A 15508-nucleotide genomic window follows, 5' to 3' on the forward strand; every position below is an offset into this window, starting at 1 on the left:
TTTTAAACTGGTTCCCGCCTCTCCTGCCATGACCAAGCTGATGGAGGAAAGCTGCTGTTAGATGATTGAAGGGGTTTGCACACGGCTGTAGCACCAGCCTGAACCTTCAACACGCGCACCAACGCAACACCACCACACAATGGCAGTGAAGACGCCACATTTTGCATTTCATAGCCTACGCAGTGCATATTACATACCACACACTGAAAAAGCGTATATAAACATTCCTTTTATGAGTAATGAAAAGGAGACGTGAGTTTCATATTTCTGTGCTTTTCGCCTTGGTACATCCTTTTCTCCTTATGGAGTGGTTGCATCATTTGGTCAAGTCTGCACGCGTCTGCCCGCAGCCTCGCTGCAACACAGCTGCAGTAGTGCGGTCAGGTGCTGGTGGGGAACTGGCACTCAGTGAGAGGTCAGAACGCACCAACAGCAGGAGAGCGTGAATCAGCTGCCGCCATGAAGGGGAAGAAAGATCTGAGACCAGCAAACTCGAACTAGCATGCAGTGTTTATATGAATACATGAACACCAGTGACTGATCTGAGATCTGAACTATTATAAGAAAACATATGTGGGAATTGCCTAGTTTGTTTAGTTATATAGCCCTTTATTTCCTATTTCAAAGATAAGATTAGCATTGAACCCTAATTAGCATTGAAGGTTTTAGTTGAACAGGGTAATTAATAAGGCAGTCTCACATGGAAATAATCGCTAGTGTTTTTAAATCGCACTGCATATCAGAGCTGCATGGAATGTGTAAAGTGATTTGCATGGGTGCAGGCAGTCTGTCATGGGGAGACAGTGGGGAGGCAGAGAGAAGACAGTGGGGAGACAGTGGGGAGACAGTGGGGAGGTAGTGGGGAGGCAGTGGGGAGACAGTGGGGAGGCAGTGGGGAGGCAGTGGGGAGACAGAGGGGAGGCAGTGGGGAGACAGTGGGGAGGCAGTGGGGAGACAGAGGGGAGGTAGTGGGGAGGCAGTGGGGAGACAGTGGGGAGGCAGTGGGGAGGCAGTGGGGAGACAGAGGGGAGGCAGTGGGGAGACAGTGGGGAGGCAGTGGGGAGACAGAGGGGAGGTAGTGGGGAGGTAGTGGGGAGACAGTGGGGAGGCAGTGGGGAGACAGAGGGGAGGCAGTGGGGAGGCAGTGGGGAGGCAGTGGGGAGACAGAGGGGAGGTAGTGGGGAGGCAGTGGGGAGACAGTGGGGAGACAGAGGGGAGGTAGTGGGGAGGTAGTGGGGAGACAGTGGGGAGGCAGTGGGGAGACAGAGGGGAGGCAGTGGCTCGCCGGACGGGTGCCTCACTACGGTGGGTTCCCCACCAATGAGGGGGCGTGGCTCCCTGGCACCACAGCAGACGTTGAATATGCAACGGCAGACATGATTGTTCCAACACTGGGTGAAGAAGAATCAACCTCAGTTTGGGTTCAAACAAGAGGCCGCGATCTAAAGAAAGATACCTGGAAGACACGCTCATGTTCACTGTGTGCCAACAGGCACTGATGCTTTCATAACCACCCCACCCACCCCCCTCAGTACACACACACACACACACACACACACACACACACACACACACACACACACACACACACACACACAAAATATTTTCCATTTTATAACTGTATATGCACTCTTATCCTTTTCAAACATTCTCTTTTCTCATGTGTCCGAGTGCCTGCATGAGTGTGTGTGCCTGTGTGTGTGAGTGAGTTCCTGCGTATGTGTGAGCACCTGTTTCTGAGTGCCTCTGTGTGAGTGCTTGCATACGTGTGCACGCCTGCGTGTGAGTGTATGCGTGTGAGTTCCTGTGTGTTTGCGTGAGTGCATGTGTGTGTGAGATCTTGCGTGTGTGTATGTGCATGTGTGTGAGTGCCTGTGTGTGCGTGGGTGCATGCGTGTGTGTGTGTATGCGTGTGAGTGCCTGTGTGTGTGTGAGTGCATGTGTGTGTGTATGCGTGTGAGTGCCTGTGTGTGTGCGTGAGTGCATGCATGTGTGTGTATGCGTGTGAGTGTGTGAGTGCCTGTGTGTGTGTATGCGTGTGAGTGCCTGTGTGTGTGTATGCGTGTGAGTGCCTGTGTGTGTGCGTGAGTGCATGCGTGTGTGTGTATGCGTGTGAGTGTGTGAGTTCCTGTGTGTGTGTATGCGTGTGAATGCCTGTGTGTGCGTAAGAGCGTGCGTCAGACGCTGCAGGGGACGTCAGCGTTAAACTCGCCACTAATCTGTCTCATCTCCTGTGCATTTAGCTCAGTCATTCCACTCACGTTTGGCGAAGCTCCACGCTGAAGCGTCTGACAGTGCGCCTCTGAGCCCCGCCCCCCGCTTTATCCGCTTCATTTCTTTAATTAGTCCCGTTCTGTCTATGGGTCGGCTGGGGAGTTGTGATTTGGGCGGACGACTCGTGAGGAAGTTGAAAGACGCTTCGGAGCTGGAGAACAAAGCTGGGGGAGACGCTGAGAAGCAGCCATTGCACTTGGCATCTGCATTTCCAATTGCATGCTCATGCATTATTCATAAACATCATTTAACCACCATGTGGTACGTCGCTGTTTATTTATTTATTTCCTCCAAAATACTAATTTATGCAAAGCAGCGGGGCAGAGAAAGAGTTTCCCACAAATGGCGGACTACAGAAGTGGCGTTTAGCGCCTTTTGTCTACATCAAATCCCTCCTGCTTTGGGGAGTGTTTAGATGGAAATTCCAAGCTTTTATCTTGGTGCATACTTCACAAGCGCCCTGTGCTCCTGCCCCCTCACTCGCCCTGCGCCTTCCTGAAATATTATGCTCATGAATAAACCGTGAACTTATTGGAAATTTGCTTTGCTCCAACCATAAACGGTGGCAACTGGGGGTGCTGTCCATACTGCACTCATTAGCATTCAGCCTGCGTTCTATAATATTCATGAATATTCATAATGGCATCCACAACACAATTCCACTCTGTTTAGTTTTTAATTTTGATCAGTTTTATTCAAAGAGCTTCGTTGCTCTGCCTGAATTTGGAGGTTTTACAGTTTGACAGGTCTGATGGGAGTGGAACGTGCGGTTTGAGGGTTTTTATCCCATATGACTTCCAGACTCCTGATGTGGTTCTACTGAGAAGTTGAGGAGATGAAACAGAATATATCTGAAAATGATGCACTTTGGTGCAAATGACACTAACTTGCATATTTCAGCATACATATTTTCAGAAGGCCAAATTAAAATGTGCCTAGTTTGTGAGAAACAACGGTTGGTTGGAGATGTGATCTGGTACCAGTGCAAGGTACCAGATCACATCTGCACGTCAGTTCACATTTTTAGGTTAAGTACGCATGCCCTGTGCTCCAGGAACCATATCAGCATTAAAATGTATTAAAAATGTATGAAAGCACTCCTAAGGTCCGTAAACTTTAGTCTGTTTTGTCTAATATTACTGTATTCCAAGTGGCATAGCAACATACAGTATTTATTGAGAGAGACCATAACCTCAGTAAAAGGGCAGGGAGATATTTATGGGAGTTTATGAGTGTGGATAGACAGAAGGGGAGAGATGGATAGAGAAAGATGCTTATGGGGACAGGTGACAACACCAAAACGAAATCTTGGGAATTTTTTCTCCATTGTGATGAACTCTTTAGTTCCGTTTTCCTACCATCATGGGGAAAAATCCCCCCAAAACGGTGTCTCCCGTATACTCAAACACCCATGAATGTGTCTCAAGGACCAGGTATGAAATAAAATTCTGTTGTGTATTTGTTCCTGAACGTTTGACCTGTTCATCACTTACAGATGTCTGCACGCATCTGCACTCCCTGCGATGGGCTTTGTGTGTTTACCCTTGAGGAGCTTCGTGACACCGGTGTCTTCAAACACAATCCCTGCCACTGCGGTGTAGTGTGTCCCTCTCCAGAACAGCGCTGACCTCAGATCAGGTCTCACAGGGCCTTTTACAATTGTGTTCATGGAGATATGAACCACTGGCAAACCACTGGTCCCAGATCAGCACTCTTGAAGAGTTTGCTTGTTGTCTGGCTAACTGCTGCTTTCCTACTACCATAACGCTATTGTTATGCAAGCTGGTGTTTCTGGCCTTTAATATTCTGATCCCAGTCCACTCCTTTTATACACTGCTTTTAGGTGCATTATTTTATAGTTATTTTAACGTGTACTTTGTACGTCTTGGTCTTGAATTACATCAGAGGGGAAAACTAAAGCAGACCATTATTAGCTAGACAGCTGAGACTGTTTATCTACAATAATCCACCATTACACACACGGTCTGTGTTTATATTATGAATGGGGTGGGTGGATGGGGGGGGGGGGGTGGGGTCATTTACTGAAAATGGAAACGTAATGTAAGACAGTTTTACAGATTTAATTTCATTAAAGAAACCCCTTAGCCTGATTTTGGAGGAATGTGTTCTAAGACAAAAAACATTCAATTTCTTTGCAAGGGGAATAAACAATATTACTTATATCACTTAAGGGTCTGCAGTAAAATCTGCAATATTACCAATTACTGGATTATTTCCATCCAAACCCAGTGTTGTGAGCGTGGTGAGAGCCGAGGTTTACACCCCTGCACTAACAACTCATTCAAGCAAGTCAGGACTAACGTCCTTCTCCGGCGTACAGTTTACGCCAGAGCAAACTGGAAGTGTTGAGTTGACTAATGAAGGCCCAGTGGGGAAGCAGGAGACATGTGCAGCACTTGGGAGCTCTCAGACAGCCGTCTAATTATGCCTTTCCCGCTCTGATCATACACGACATCATGGGCAGACAGGTTCTGGACAACCAAAGCAGAAGAAAGCTGCTCGATGCCTCCGGGGAAATAAACGCCCTAAAGGGCTTTAAAAGGGCCACGAAGAAACATCAAAACCAATATCATCACCAGTGAGTGATACTACATACAAACAGGAGCGGTTGAGTTCAGATGCCACCTGCTGGACAATATCCCAGTATGTAAATGGAAAGGACTTGTAGTCCGTGCGCGTCTCAGCAGTAGAAGTGCATTAAACCCGGACTGCTACTCAGTACTGACAACTCTCTCTTTCCCTCTCTTAACTATCTCTACTGACAACACTCTCCCTACTGACAAATCTCTCTCTCTCCCCACAATACTGCCTGTCTCCCTCTCCACCAAATGACATGCTCTCTCTTGCTCCTTCTCTCTCTGTCAGGGGAGGCTGAGTTGCTGTGACAGGTCTTGTGTGTGTGTGTGTGTGTGTGTGTGTGTTTGTGTGTGTGTGCCGTTCCTGTTAGACAGGAGTGCAGTATGTTTGAGCCCACCCCGTGACCTGCACATTTCAGGCAGATTTGAAAAGGACACGCTCGCAGTCTTTGAGTGTGTGTGTGTGTGTGTGTGTGTGTGTGGGGGGGGGGGGGGGGGGGGTGAGAGCATGAGGACAATGTTTGCTTTGCCTTTCTTAACGGAACTGGTGTACACACCACTATCACAATGGAATGGCTGAATAATGTACCAGACTAGGGGATGAGCAATTATTGACATAAACTAATAACCTGATCCAACATGCAGGGTTTTCATGATTATCAAAATGTTGATCAAAACATTTTTTATGTATGTTCATATATGATTCAACCATAATAGTGTGGTTGAATGTCCCACCCACAGTGTTAATGGATGGTACTACCACCAATCAACTCCTCTGTAGTCTATCCAAACTACAGATCTATTAGGGCGTACTCACACTATGCACGGTTTGCTGGTTCCGTGCTGGGGCCCGGTTATCCCCCCTCCCCACTCCCCCTCTGGCCTGCACTCACACTGGCTTCATCAAACCGGCCCGAGCACGCTTACGTCACCACAACGTGACTTTATTTGGAAAAAAAACACTATGGAGTTCACGATTCTCTTTTTATTGTATTTTTGGAGTCGTTTTGGGAGTGTAGAAACACGGTGCAATCACAGATTTATCGATAATTTAACACAACGATTGTCTGCTAATCGCTTTGTCGCCATGACTGTTTAACGTGAGCGTCGCATCACTGACGTCATGTTTGAGTTCCAGCGAATTGAACCAATCAGACGAGGCACCAAGCGGGCCCGGGCACGGATAGCGCTCACACTAGAAGCGAACCGTGCCCGAGTCCACATGAATCGTGCCCTGGCCCACCTCTTCAAGCGGGCCCGAGCACGGTTAACTGATCCGGGCCCGGGCACGGTTGGAGCGCTCACACTAGCCAAACGAACCGTGCTTCGGCAGGCAACCGAGCCCGGGCCCGGATCACAAAGCCTAGTGTGAGTACGCCCTTAAATTTGATTGGAAGAACATGATTTTGGTCTTTGTAATAAATGCAGGATGATGAAACAGTGCCTGCATTTCTGTGGAGGTTGAACATCTCACAATGCATTCGGTTATATTCCACTCACTCACTCACTCACTCACTCACTCACTCACTCACTCACTCACTCACTCACACACACCTTATGATGAAACTGCTGTCACTTACATATCAGTTTTTGCACGTTTTTGATCTGATGCGCAGATACACTCCAGCCAAACAAACGGGTCTCCTGCCCGAAACATCACATTTGTTTGGTGAGAGTGAGCTTTCTGTGCACGAGATCAAACAGTGTGTGGACCCATATTTCTCCTTTAAGAGGCTGAAGAGATCCAGCATATATGTGCCTAAAGCTCCTTTCCCACCAGAACCAGAGAAACGAGCTTGTCCTGCTACTTCTGGATGTGACTCGCTGTGGTAATCCACTTGTGGAGGGATCACAACAAAAAATATTCTTGCAGGGACCGTGAGAATGAGGATGAGTTTTACTGAAGCTGACTCTATGGACATGATAATAATATATCTGTTAATAACTCAGTAATGGTTACTGCGTTTATCCTGCATGATTTAATCTCAAATAGCTTTTGTTCCGAGTCTTGTCATATTGCAAATACTGACTTTTTATAACATATGTTGTCACAAAGCAACTTTACAAATGCATAGGTCCAGATCCCTAATGAACAAGCCAGGGGTGGCAGTGACCATGAAAAAGCCCCTAGATAGGGGCAAACAACTGCTAAGGTAAGATAGATAGATTTTATTTTTTTATTTTAGCAAAGTACACAACATTTTAAAAGTTTTGAAGATATTTTTGTAGTGTTAGTAAAACTGCAGGTGTCTGATGAGAATAATATATTTGATTTCGTGACAAACCTGCTGTTCTGTTTTTTAATTGATCTGCCACTGAATCTCCATGTAATTTAACCCAAAATATGGATGTCATGCTATGGAGGCGCGACATGCCGGCCGCCCTGTCAGCAGCATTGTGTTCATTCCTCAGGTGGGCGTGGCCCATTAGGGAACCTGACACCTGAGGGTTGTTTGTCTATATATTTCTTGTCTGTGTACCAGTTGACTGCTGGTTATTGTATCCTTCATTTGGATTATGTCACGGGTTTTGCGTGCCCTTTATTCATTAAATCCTCCATTTTCCCCAACACTGCCTCCTGCTTCCTTCTTTATTTGCACTTCCCTCAGCCATCACAATTCAATTTTGAATTTTATTAATTCATTTTTTATTAATTTATTATTCTAAATTTTTATCTTCGTATTCAAATAATTACTACTGGTATTCTCAAATACACACATACACACACAAATACTCATTACACTCATGGGTAAACATTTAGTCTGGCAAACATTTGATCTGGCAAGCAGGTGATGCCACAATACAACAACTTAAATTTAAAACTACTTGAATAAATTAATCAATGCTCAACTCTGGGATTAAAGAGATCTCTGATCCTGGCACACTCAGTGCTGCACATTTTGCTCCAAACACACATGATCCAACTGATCATCTCATCAATCTCTTTCCTAGCTGAAGTGAGTCTGTCAAAACAGATAAAGCTCTGAAATGTGAAAGCCCGGAGACCTCTAGAATGAAGGCCAGAGGAGAATTAACTTTGATATGGAAAAATCGATGGTTTTCAGAAAATATTGCTTTCTTTAGTTTTCACTCCATGAATATTAAAATGAAATGTAAACTTTAAAGTCATGGTCTTTTAGTCCTACAGTGAGACCATATGCAAGTGATTTATCAGTGATAGTGACACCACCACCGCACTATAGACAAAACCTACAAGTGTGTTTCGGGTCCAGGAGGAACCGCCCATCATTAATGCCCAGTGTTGCGAATAACGCCGTTAAAAATAATGGCGTTAGGTAACAACGTCATTTTGTCAGTAACGGGATAATATAATTAATTACTTTTCCTGTCATTACAACGCCATTGACGTTACTGGTCATTAAAAGCGGTGCGTTACTATATATTGATATACTAACAGTAATCCGAGCAGACCCCTGCCCAGGCTAGTGAGGAGTAACAGATCTTGATAGGTCACAGTTCTCGGTGTAACACCTGTTTAACTTAACAAGTCAGATTGGCTTGGTGATTGGTGATTGGCTAAGGCAGCGTATGGTAGCCAATCAGAACCAGTGTTTTTACACATGTGCCGAAGCACACCAGTGACACGACACAAACGGAGAAGAGGCAGAAATGACGAGTCAGGAGCAAGCCGAAGAAAAATTATCATTTTCAAGGTGGTGATATAAACATTATTTAAGAAAATACTTGAAGTTCCTGAATGTCTACCAGACTGGGTATTTGATTTATTTAATTAAGAATAGAGGTTTTATTCTTAAGTTTCCTTCTGTTGTGAACAAACCAGTTGACTCAGGTTGAGAGAATTTAATTTAATTTGATAGATGTAAACAGAGCCAGAGTGGCTAATTGGGAGATTTGGGAGGATTCCCGATGGGCCGGCTCATGTCAATCTCTAGTTTGGGCCGATGGGGGAGAAAAATTATTTTGGGCCGGATTTGGGCATGAAACTCCCGGGCTGAAAAAGGGGCCCACTCTGGCCCTGGATGTAAATGCACTTTATATAGTATACTTTTGCTTTTTTTTTTTTTTTACAAAGATTTGGGATTTTAAAGGATTTTATCCTGCACTGGTCTGTTGATGTGCAATAAATATCAAAATTTAAACACCTTTCTGATCTACTAATTTCAACTGACAAAAAATCCTTACTCACTGGCATATAACATTTTTTTTACTGTAATGCAAATAGTTACTTTTCCTGGTAACGAGTTACTTTTATTATAGAGTAATTCAGTTACTAACTCAGTTACTTTTTTGAACAAGTAGTGAGTAACTATAACTAATTACGTTTTTAAAGTAACGTTCCAAACACTGTTAATGCCTGACCTCACTAAAACTCCTATGGCTGAATGCATTCAGTCCTCACTGCAATGTTCCAATAATGAGTGTAAAGTCTCCCCAGAAAAAAGACTGCAGCAAAGGGGACACACAAGGACGCTCCAGGGTGGGAACTGAGAACTTAAACCACTGACTAGTGCTATGGTACTTAACCTGTCATGAATTAAGGACAGATGGATTATGGTTTTTAAAACAAAAAACCCCCATAAAAGGCATACTTTAATGATCACATTGTTGGAAATTACCAAAAAAAACCCTCCAGCTGAGCTGTGTAATCATAAAAACATCCTTAATTAGAGGATTTTTACACTTTGTGTAACATTCATTCAAAATTAAAGGTAAAGATAAATTGTTAGATATTTAAAGAAGCCTGAAAACAGGAAATCAGAGAAGTCCACTGTACAACAGTCCTCCATAATGTTAACATAACATAAAGCTTGCAGCTCTGCAGTACAGGCTTGTAGAAGCCTTGAGCAGTTACCAGTTTGTCACTAGTCAAAACTGAGTTTGCTTCATACTGTAGCCTATATATATATAAACCACCAAACATAGTCACCCATAGTTTTTCTTTTTCAAGTAAACATGTCATTGTGTGTAGTGTGGAAAAGTGCTATCGAGCACATTGGATGTCCTTTATTTTGACTATTGCCAAAATAATATACACTAAATAATATACACTTAATATGAATATTAATTATCCTGTAATGTAAAAACTGTAGATGTAGTATGGTATAAAGTGAAAGTCTACTTATTGTAAAATAAACAAATTTGGTTGCCCAGTGTTACTAACGCAAATGTTGATGTCAGACAAGCATAATCATGTCTGCACCTGTTACAGAGGCTGAACCTTAGCTCACACACTCTGATCATCCTGAGTTCTCACTGCTGTGCCGCCAGTGCTAGCCACTAGCCACTAGCCATGTACCAGACACACCCCCTCAAGAAAGTGGTCACAGTTTAAGAAGGCGTCCAAGCACGTAACATTGTTCCATTACAATGCTGTTATGTACCACACACACACACACACACATCTCCTCACGCTCACAAATCATGATGGAGTCAGTAAGTGCTTTAGTACTTTCTAACCCAATTAACCATAAACATTAATTCAGAGATGAAGCATTTAGCAAAACACAAAATACCTATGGGAACTGGAATGATACATTTGATATTACAGTATTTTACTCTGAGTGCAAGCATAACTCTTATCTCAGCAACACATGGCTGATGATTCCTGACACTGGCTGTTATGCATCTTGCATGTTTATACATTTCTACTTAAGTCTATAAAGAATTCCTCACTCTCCTCAAACAGATGCCTCACTGAGCACTTGGTCAGACAATAACTTGTCTTGTTAGTTACATTATTAAATAACATTGTGTTGCTTAATAAATGTTTTTTGAAGATGGCATTTAACTGATAGATAGTGGGATGTGTTTGGAGGATGTCACTATGTGCTGTTCCTCACAGCCTGTTTGTCTGGCCAGGACTGCAGGACACACGCCAACAACTCTGGAGGTGGAGCTGAGCTCTCTAGGATGGGGGATGTGCTCTTGAAGACAGCACAAAGTGACCTTTCGTGACCTTTCGTGTAAATCATCCTGTGGGATCCCCTCTCTCCCTGTCTCTCTTTCTAACACACACAGTATCGATCCACTCCCTCCAGGCTTCTGACAGCACTTTTGACATGGATGCGCATGTGCGCACACACACACACACACACACACACACACACACACACACACACACACACACACACCGTGACATCCTGCACACAGACGCACATGCACACACAACGTTGATCAATACCACAAACACCATCCAATGAGGTTACTAAGCACACCCTTCCCTGAGCAGCAGGAGGGTGGGAAAAGATAGCAGTCAGGGTTATTAAACACACACACACACACACACACACACACACACATACACACACACACACACACACACACACACACACACACACACACACACACACACACACACACACACTCCAGGCTGTAAGAGATAGCACTGAGGTTTATCTTCTGTGTCAATGACACACAACTAACCTCAACAATCACCTACAAACAGAACAAAGTTGCCCTTCGAATTCCTTTCCCCCAGTGCTGAAACCTCTGATCAAAGCCCCTCCTACATCAAACATCATCTACTCACACATTACTGCTGTCCTTGGCTACCCTACACACACACACACACACACACACACACACACACACACACACACACACACACAAACACACATACACACAACATAAAATACCCTACACACACACACACACACACACACACAAACACACATACACACAACATAAAATAGTATATAAATAAATACTTTCTTGATCTGTTGATAATGCATTTATTGATTGATGCATTTATTTATGGATTTCCATCTCCAATATGCTAATAATATAGACTAAACCAATAGGTTATTGGATAATCTTGAAAAGATCGGTGTGTTCAATTACTCTTTGTTTCTGAATCAGGTGGGTACCAAGTGAAGGCAGAAGCGTGGAATAGAATGTTTATGGAATTATGATTAACGGCTGAAAAGTTGGACTGTAGACACTTTAATAATATTTTATTTTGGGTTAAAGGATTATCTTTGGGGTTGGGAACTGTAAACGAAACACATGTGGACCTGCCAGATTGTATAACTCGCAACACGAGGCCATTTATTCATTAATCAATAACAATAACGATAGGATTCTTCAGTATAAGTGCATAATCAGCAGTAACATGATGGTGTTCTTTGGTATAAATTAATTTTTGATAATCAATAAAAAGGAATGAAAACAAGACACCTAAGCATGTCCAAGACCTGGGACACCCTCCCATGTGCCATTATGGAATTAGTTCACATTTAGTTACGTCTGGACCGCCTTGCAGCACGACCTCAACCAATAGCTCGTTAGAACCTCAATGGTCTCACGGACCTCATTATTATGGAACGGAGGCATACATCCAGAAAAGAAAATCCTTAAGACAATCAATAAATACAATTTTCTCAAATATTTCTGTATTTATTTATTGATTTCTATTTTTATGGTGCACATGTATTTATTTTTTGATTTGTCACCATTTGTGACCTTCCATCCTCTAAATGTCTAATGACTGTCTAAGGGCCTGTTAAATGTAGATCTGAATTTAACTCTGATAATTAACTCTAATTATGATCTAAATACGGTTTGACGTGGTCAATATCATCAGATCACAATTTTAAGTACCACAGCAAAATACCACAGCAAATATTCTTCTGTGTTTTGTTATTTGGCTGAGGACACGCTGTATTTGTGCTTTTATCTTAAATACAACAGACAGGGTGACCTGCTGTATTTATTCACTGGCTCTGAGCATCGGGGTTCTGCACGTGTGTTTTATTCACTGTTGTGTATTAAAGGTTGTGCACATTCTCATTTACACGTCTCTGTGTGCCTAACAGGTCAAACTGAGTTTTAAGAACATTAAGCGCTGGCTTACTTGCACAGGAATCACTGACTCCAACAAATCAAACTGCAGCATAAATCACTCTTGGCACTTGACATGCATGTTCTTGTTACTCAGAAAATAAATACTTTCATTATGAAGCAAAATGCAGTTGTCTTCAAATGCTGTTGGGTATATAATGTTTTATAAGGCTAGAGCATGAACATTCACACTGTCCACGGCCTCTGGCAGCATACATATCAGATGTTTCCCACACTCACTGATTATTTCATATACAGACACAACAGAGTTAAAAGGTCAGAACCATGTCAAGGGTGTTCATTAAAACAAGGCTGATAGCAACACACACACACACACACACACACACACACACACACACACACACACACACACACACACACACACACACACACACACACCATGTTGTAGCTGAATCATGCCACATCTCCTTTCTTCTGCCATAGCTCTCCAACGCATTCAAAAGTCCCAAACAAAACCACAGTGGATTCTTTAATCTGCTGTTAAGGGCTGACCTTTTTCTGTTTGAGATTAATCAATTTGAGTAATTTAATCTGCTCCCTCTGTTTTTGAGACTTTGAGCTGTAAACACAAACGTTTGTCATCACCCACTGATTGCTTCGTCCTGATTGTCAGTGACGTCTGATTGGCTCTCATTCTCACCTGAAGGGTTGAGCAGTCGCCAGGTGATGGAGGGATCTGGTCTCCCATTGGCCAGACAGGTGAGTGTGACGTTGCTGCCTTCATTCACTGTGACATCTTCTGAAACTTTATAAACGAATGCAGGAACTGAAACAGAGAAATGAGACACACCCATGTATTATAAACCTCAGAGATGAGTAAATAAACAACTATATCTAAATGAAGATGTGCCGGGAGATATTTATGTCTGTACAGACATATTCCCCAGAGATTACAACAGCACAGTCTCAAAACTATATAACCTCAAAAGTATGTAGTTACATAAATTAACAACTTTTAAAATGTGACACTTTAGATTTAGACATACCACTATTTTAAATACTAAGTGCAATCTTACATGCAGCTATACAAAAAGCAGCAATATAATTAAATATCACACAAAACCATTAAATTCAACCATCAAGTAAAGTCAAATATAACAAATGAAGAAAGTATAATCTTCCTTAATTTGACCTTCCCATTCATATAATTAGTCATTAGTCATGCCAGCCATGGTATTTATGCGAACCTGTTTTTTTAATCCCTGCTGTGAAGCCAGTAGCCTACGTGTCTTGTGCTTACCTCTCAATTCTAAATGGGATTCACTCGTTCTCCAACGGAACCAGGTACTTTATTTATTCAAATCACCAAATAAGTTATTTAATCTAATTTTATCCAACACATATTTCCTGTAGAACGGAAAACCACCATGTTACGTACGAAGAGTGAACAGGGAAATACCGAAGGAAATATAAACTGGAAGTTTCAACGAAGAGTCCTGTGGGACTTTTGGAACTCGTATATTTAAAGTAACCCATCCACAACAAATGCCGCTGAACCGACGAGACTTGCTTTGATAAATATTTAGATATAACCTGCATATTCATCAACCGAAAGCAATATTTAATGAAAGGCGTTCTGTGCGGAGAGGTTGCAGTGTTTCTACCACCGTCAGCTTTTCTGTGGCGATCAGTCACGCGGTCCGGACGGTTAATAAATCAGCGCGTGCAAGCACTCAGCGTCGTGACTGCAAACGATGGAGACGCCGGTGCGTGAGGCCTCGCCATTTAGTTCGTGTCTCCGCTAGCGCTGCACAGGGGGCAACCTGCTTCTACAGGTGGGATCACAGATAGATTGCATTTACTTTCCAGACAATAATGTCACAAAAACTTTGTTTTGCCCTAGAGATCCAGGACTACACCTCGTGCATGTGCGCAGTCTGCTTCATTTGACGCAGAGTTGATGTAAAAGACGCTGCCATTCCCCACAGGTGTTAGAACCGGTATTCAGATCTTTAGTTTTTGATTGGATAGCTCAGGGTCCCTGGTTTATTCCATGGCGGGTGGGCAATAGAGTTAAACCATCTAATGTGAAAGGTGCTTCTCTGTTGTGTAGATGGATAACGTTCCTTGCTGGCGAGCTGGATAGGACTCTGGGGTTTATAACTCAGCACATCGTAAGCTTGGAGACATTACTGAAGTGTCTGTATCGTCTTTGGTCAGGATTGTTATCTACGTTATGGGCATGTCTGTGGCCTCAGTGTCTACAGGAGGTGGAGGAGACCATTCTGGGGCACTCTACCAATAACTCGGTGGGTCCAGGAGTGGGTGAGGGGTGGAGGGTGGTGTGTAACTCTGCTGGGGTGACATGGGGAGTAGCCTGGAGCTGTTATTGGGGGACACTGGGTGAATGATGAGGGTAGAGCATCAGAGTTGGCTGTTCAGGGCACACACATAAACACACACACACACACACACACACACACACACACACACACACACACACACATACACACACACACACACACACACACACACACACATACACACACACACACACACACACACACACACACACACACACACACACACACACAAATAGAGTATTTAAGCTGAACCTCACGGAGGAGCTAACAGTGACCAGGAATAAGAAAGAGAAAGCAGAGCAATTAAAGATAAAAACATGGTAGATTGAGATGAATTGATGGGTAGATGGATGGATGAATGGGAGAGACAGAGACAGAGAAAGTTGCAAGACAGTGAGGGAAAGCTTGACACAGTGACAGAAAGACATGCAGGTGGAAGACAACTCCCTATTACATAAGAATCCAGGGAAATAAGTCCCTCCCCCCACACGG

General features: G+C 43.4%; 1 protein-coding gene across 3 annotated transcripts in view; it reads right to left on the reverse strand.

Annotated features, from left to right (window-relative positions):
• Positions 1-15508, reverse strand: part of lsamp (limbic system associated membrane protein) — a 303186-nt gene that overhangs the window by 19056 nt on the left and 268622 nt on the right. For all 3 annotated transcript variants that reach the window (XM_076976767.1, XM_076976766.1, XM_076976765.1), the window contains one exon: positions 13354-13479. In XM_076976767.1, the coding sequence (XP_076832882.1) occupies positions 13354-13479 (126 nt within the window). The remainder of the gene's footprint in view (positions 1-13353; positions 13480-15508) is intronic.

Source organism: Brachyhypopomus gauderio, chromosome 16 (assembly GCF_052324685.1).
Source record: "Brachyhypopomus gauderio isolate BG-103 chromosome 16, BGAUD_0.2, whole genome shotgun sequence".
NCBI classification, from domain to species: domain Eukaryota; kingdom Metazoa; phylum Chordata; class Actinopteri; order Gymnotiformes; family Hypopomidae; genus Brachyhypopomus; species Brachyhypopomus gauderio.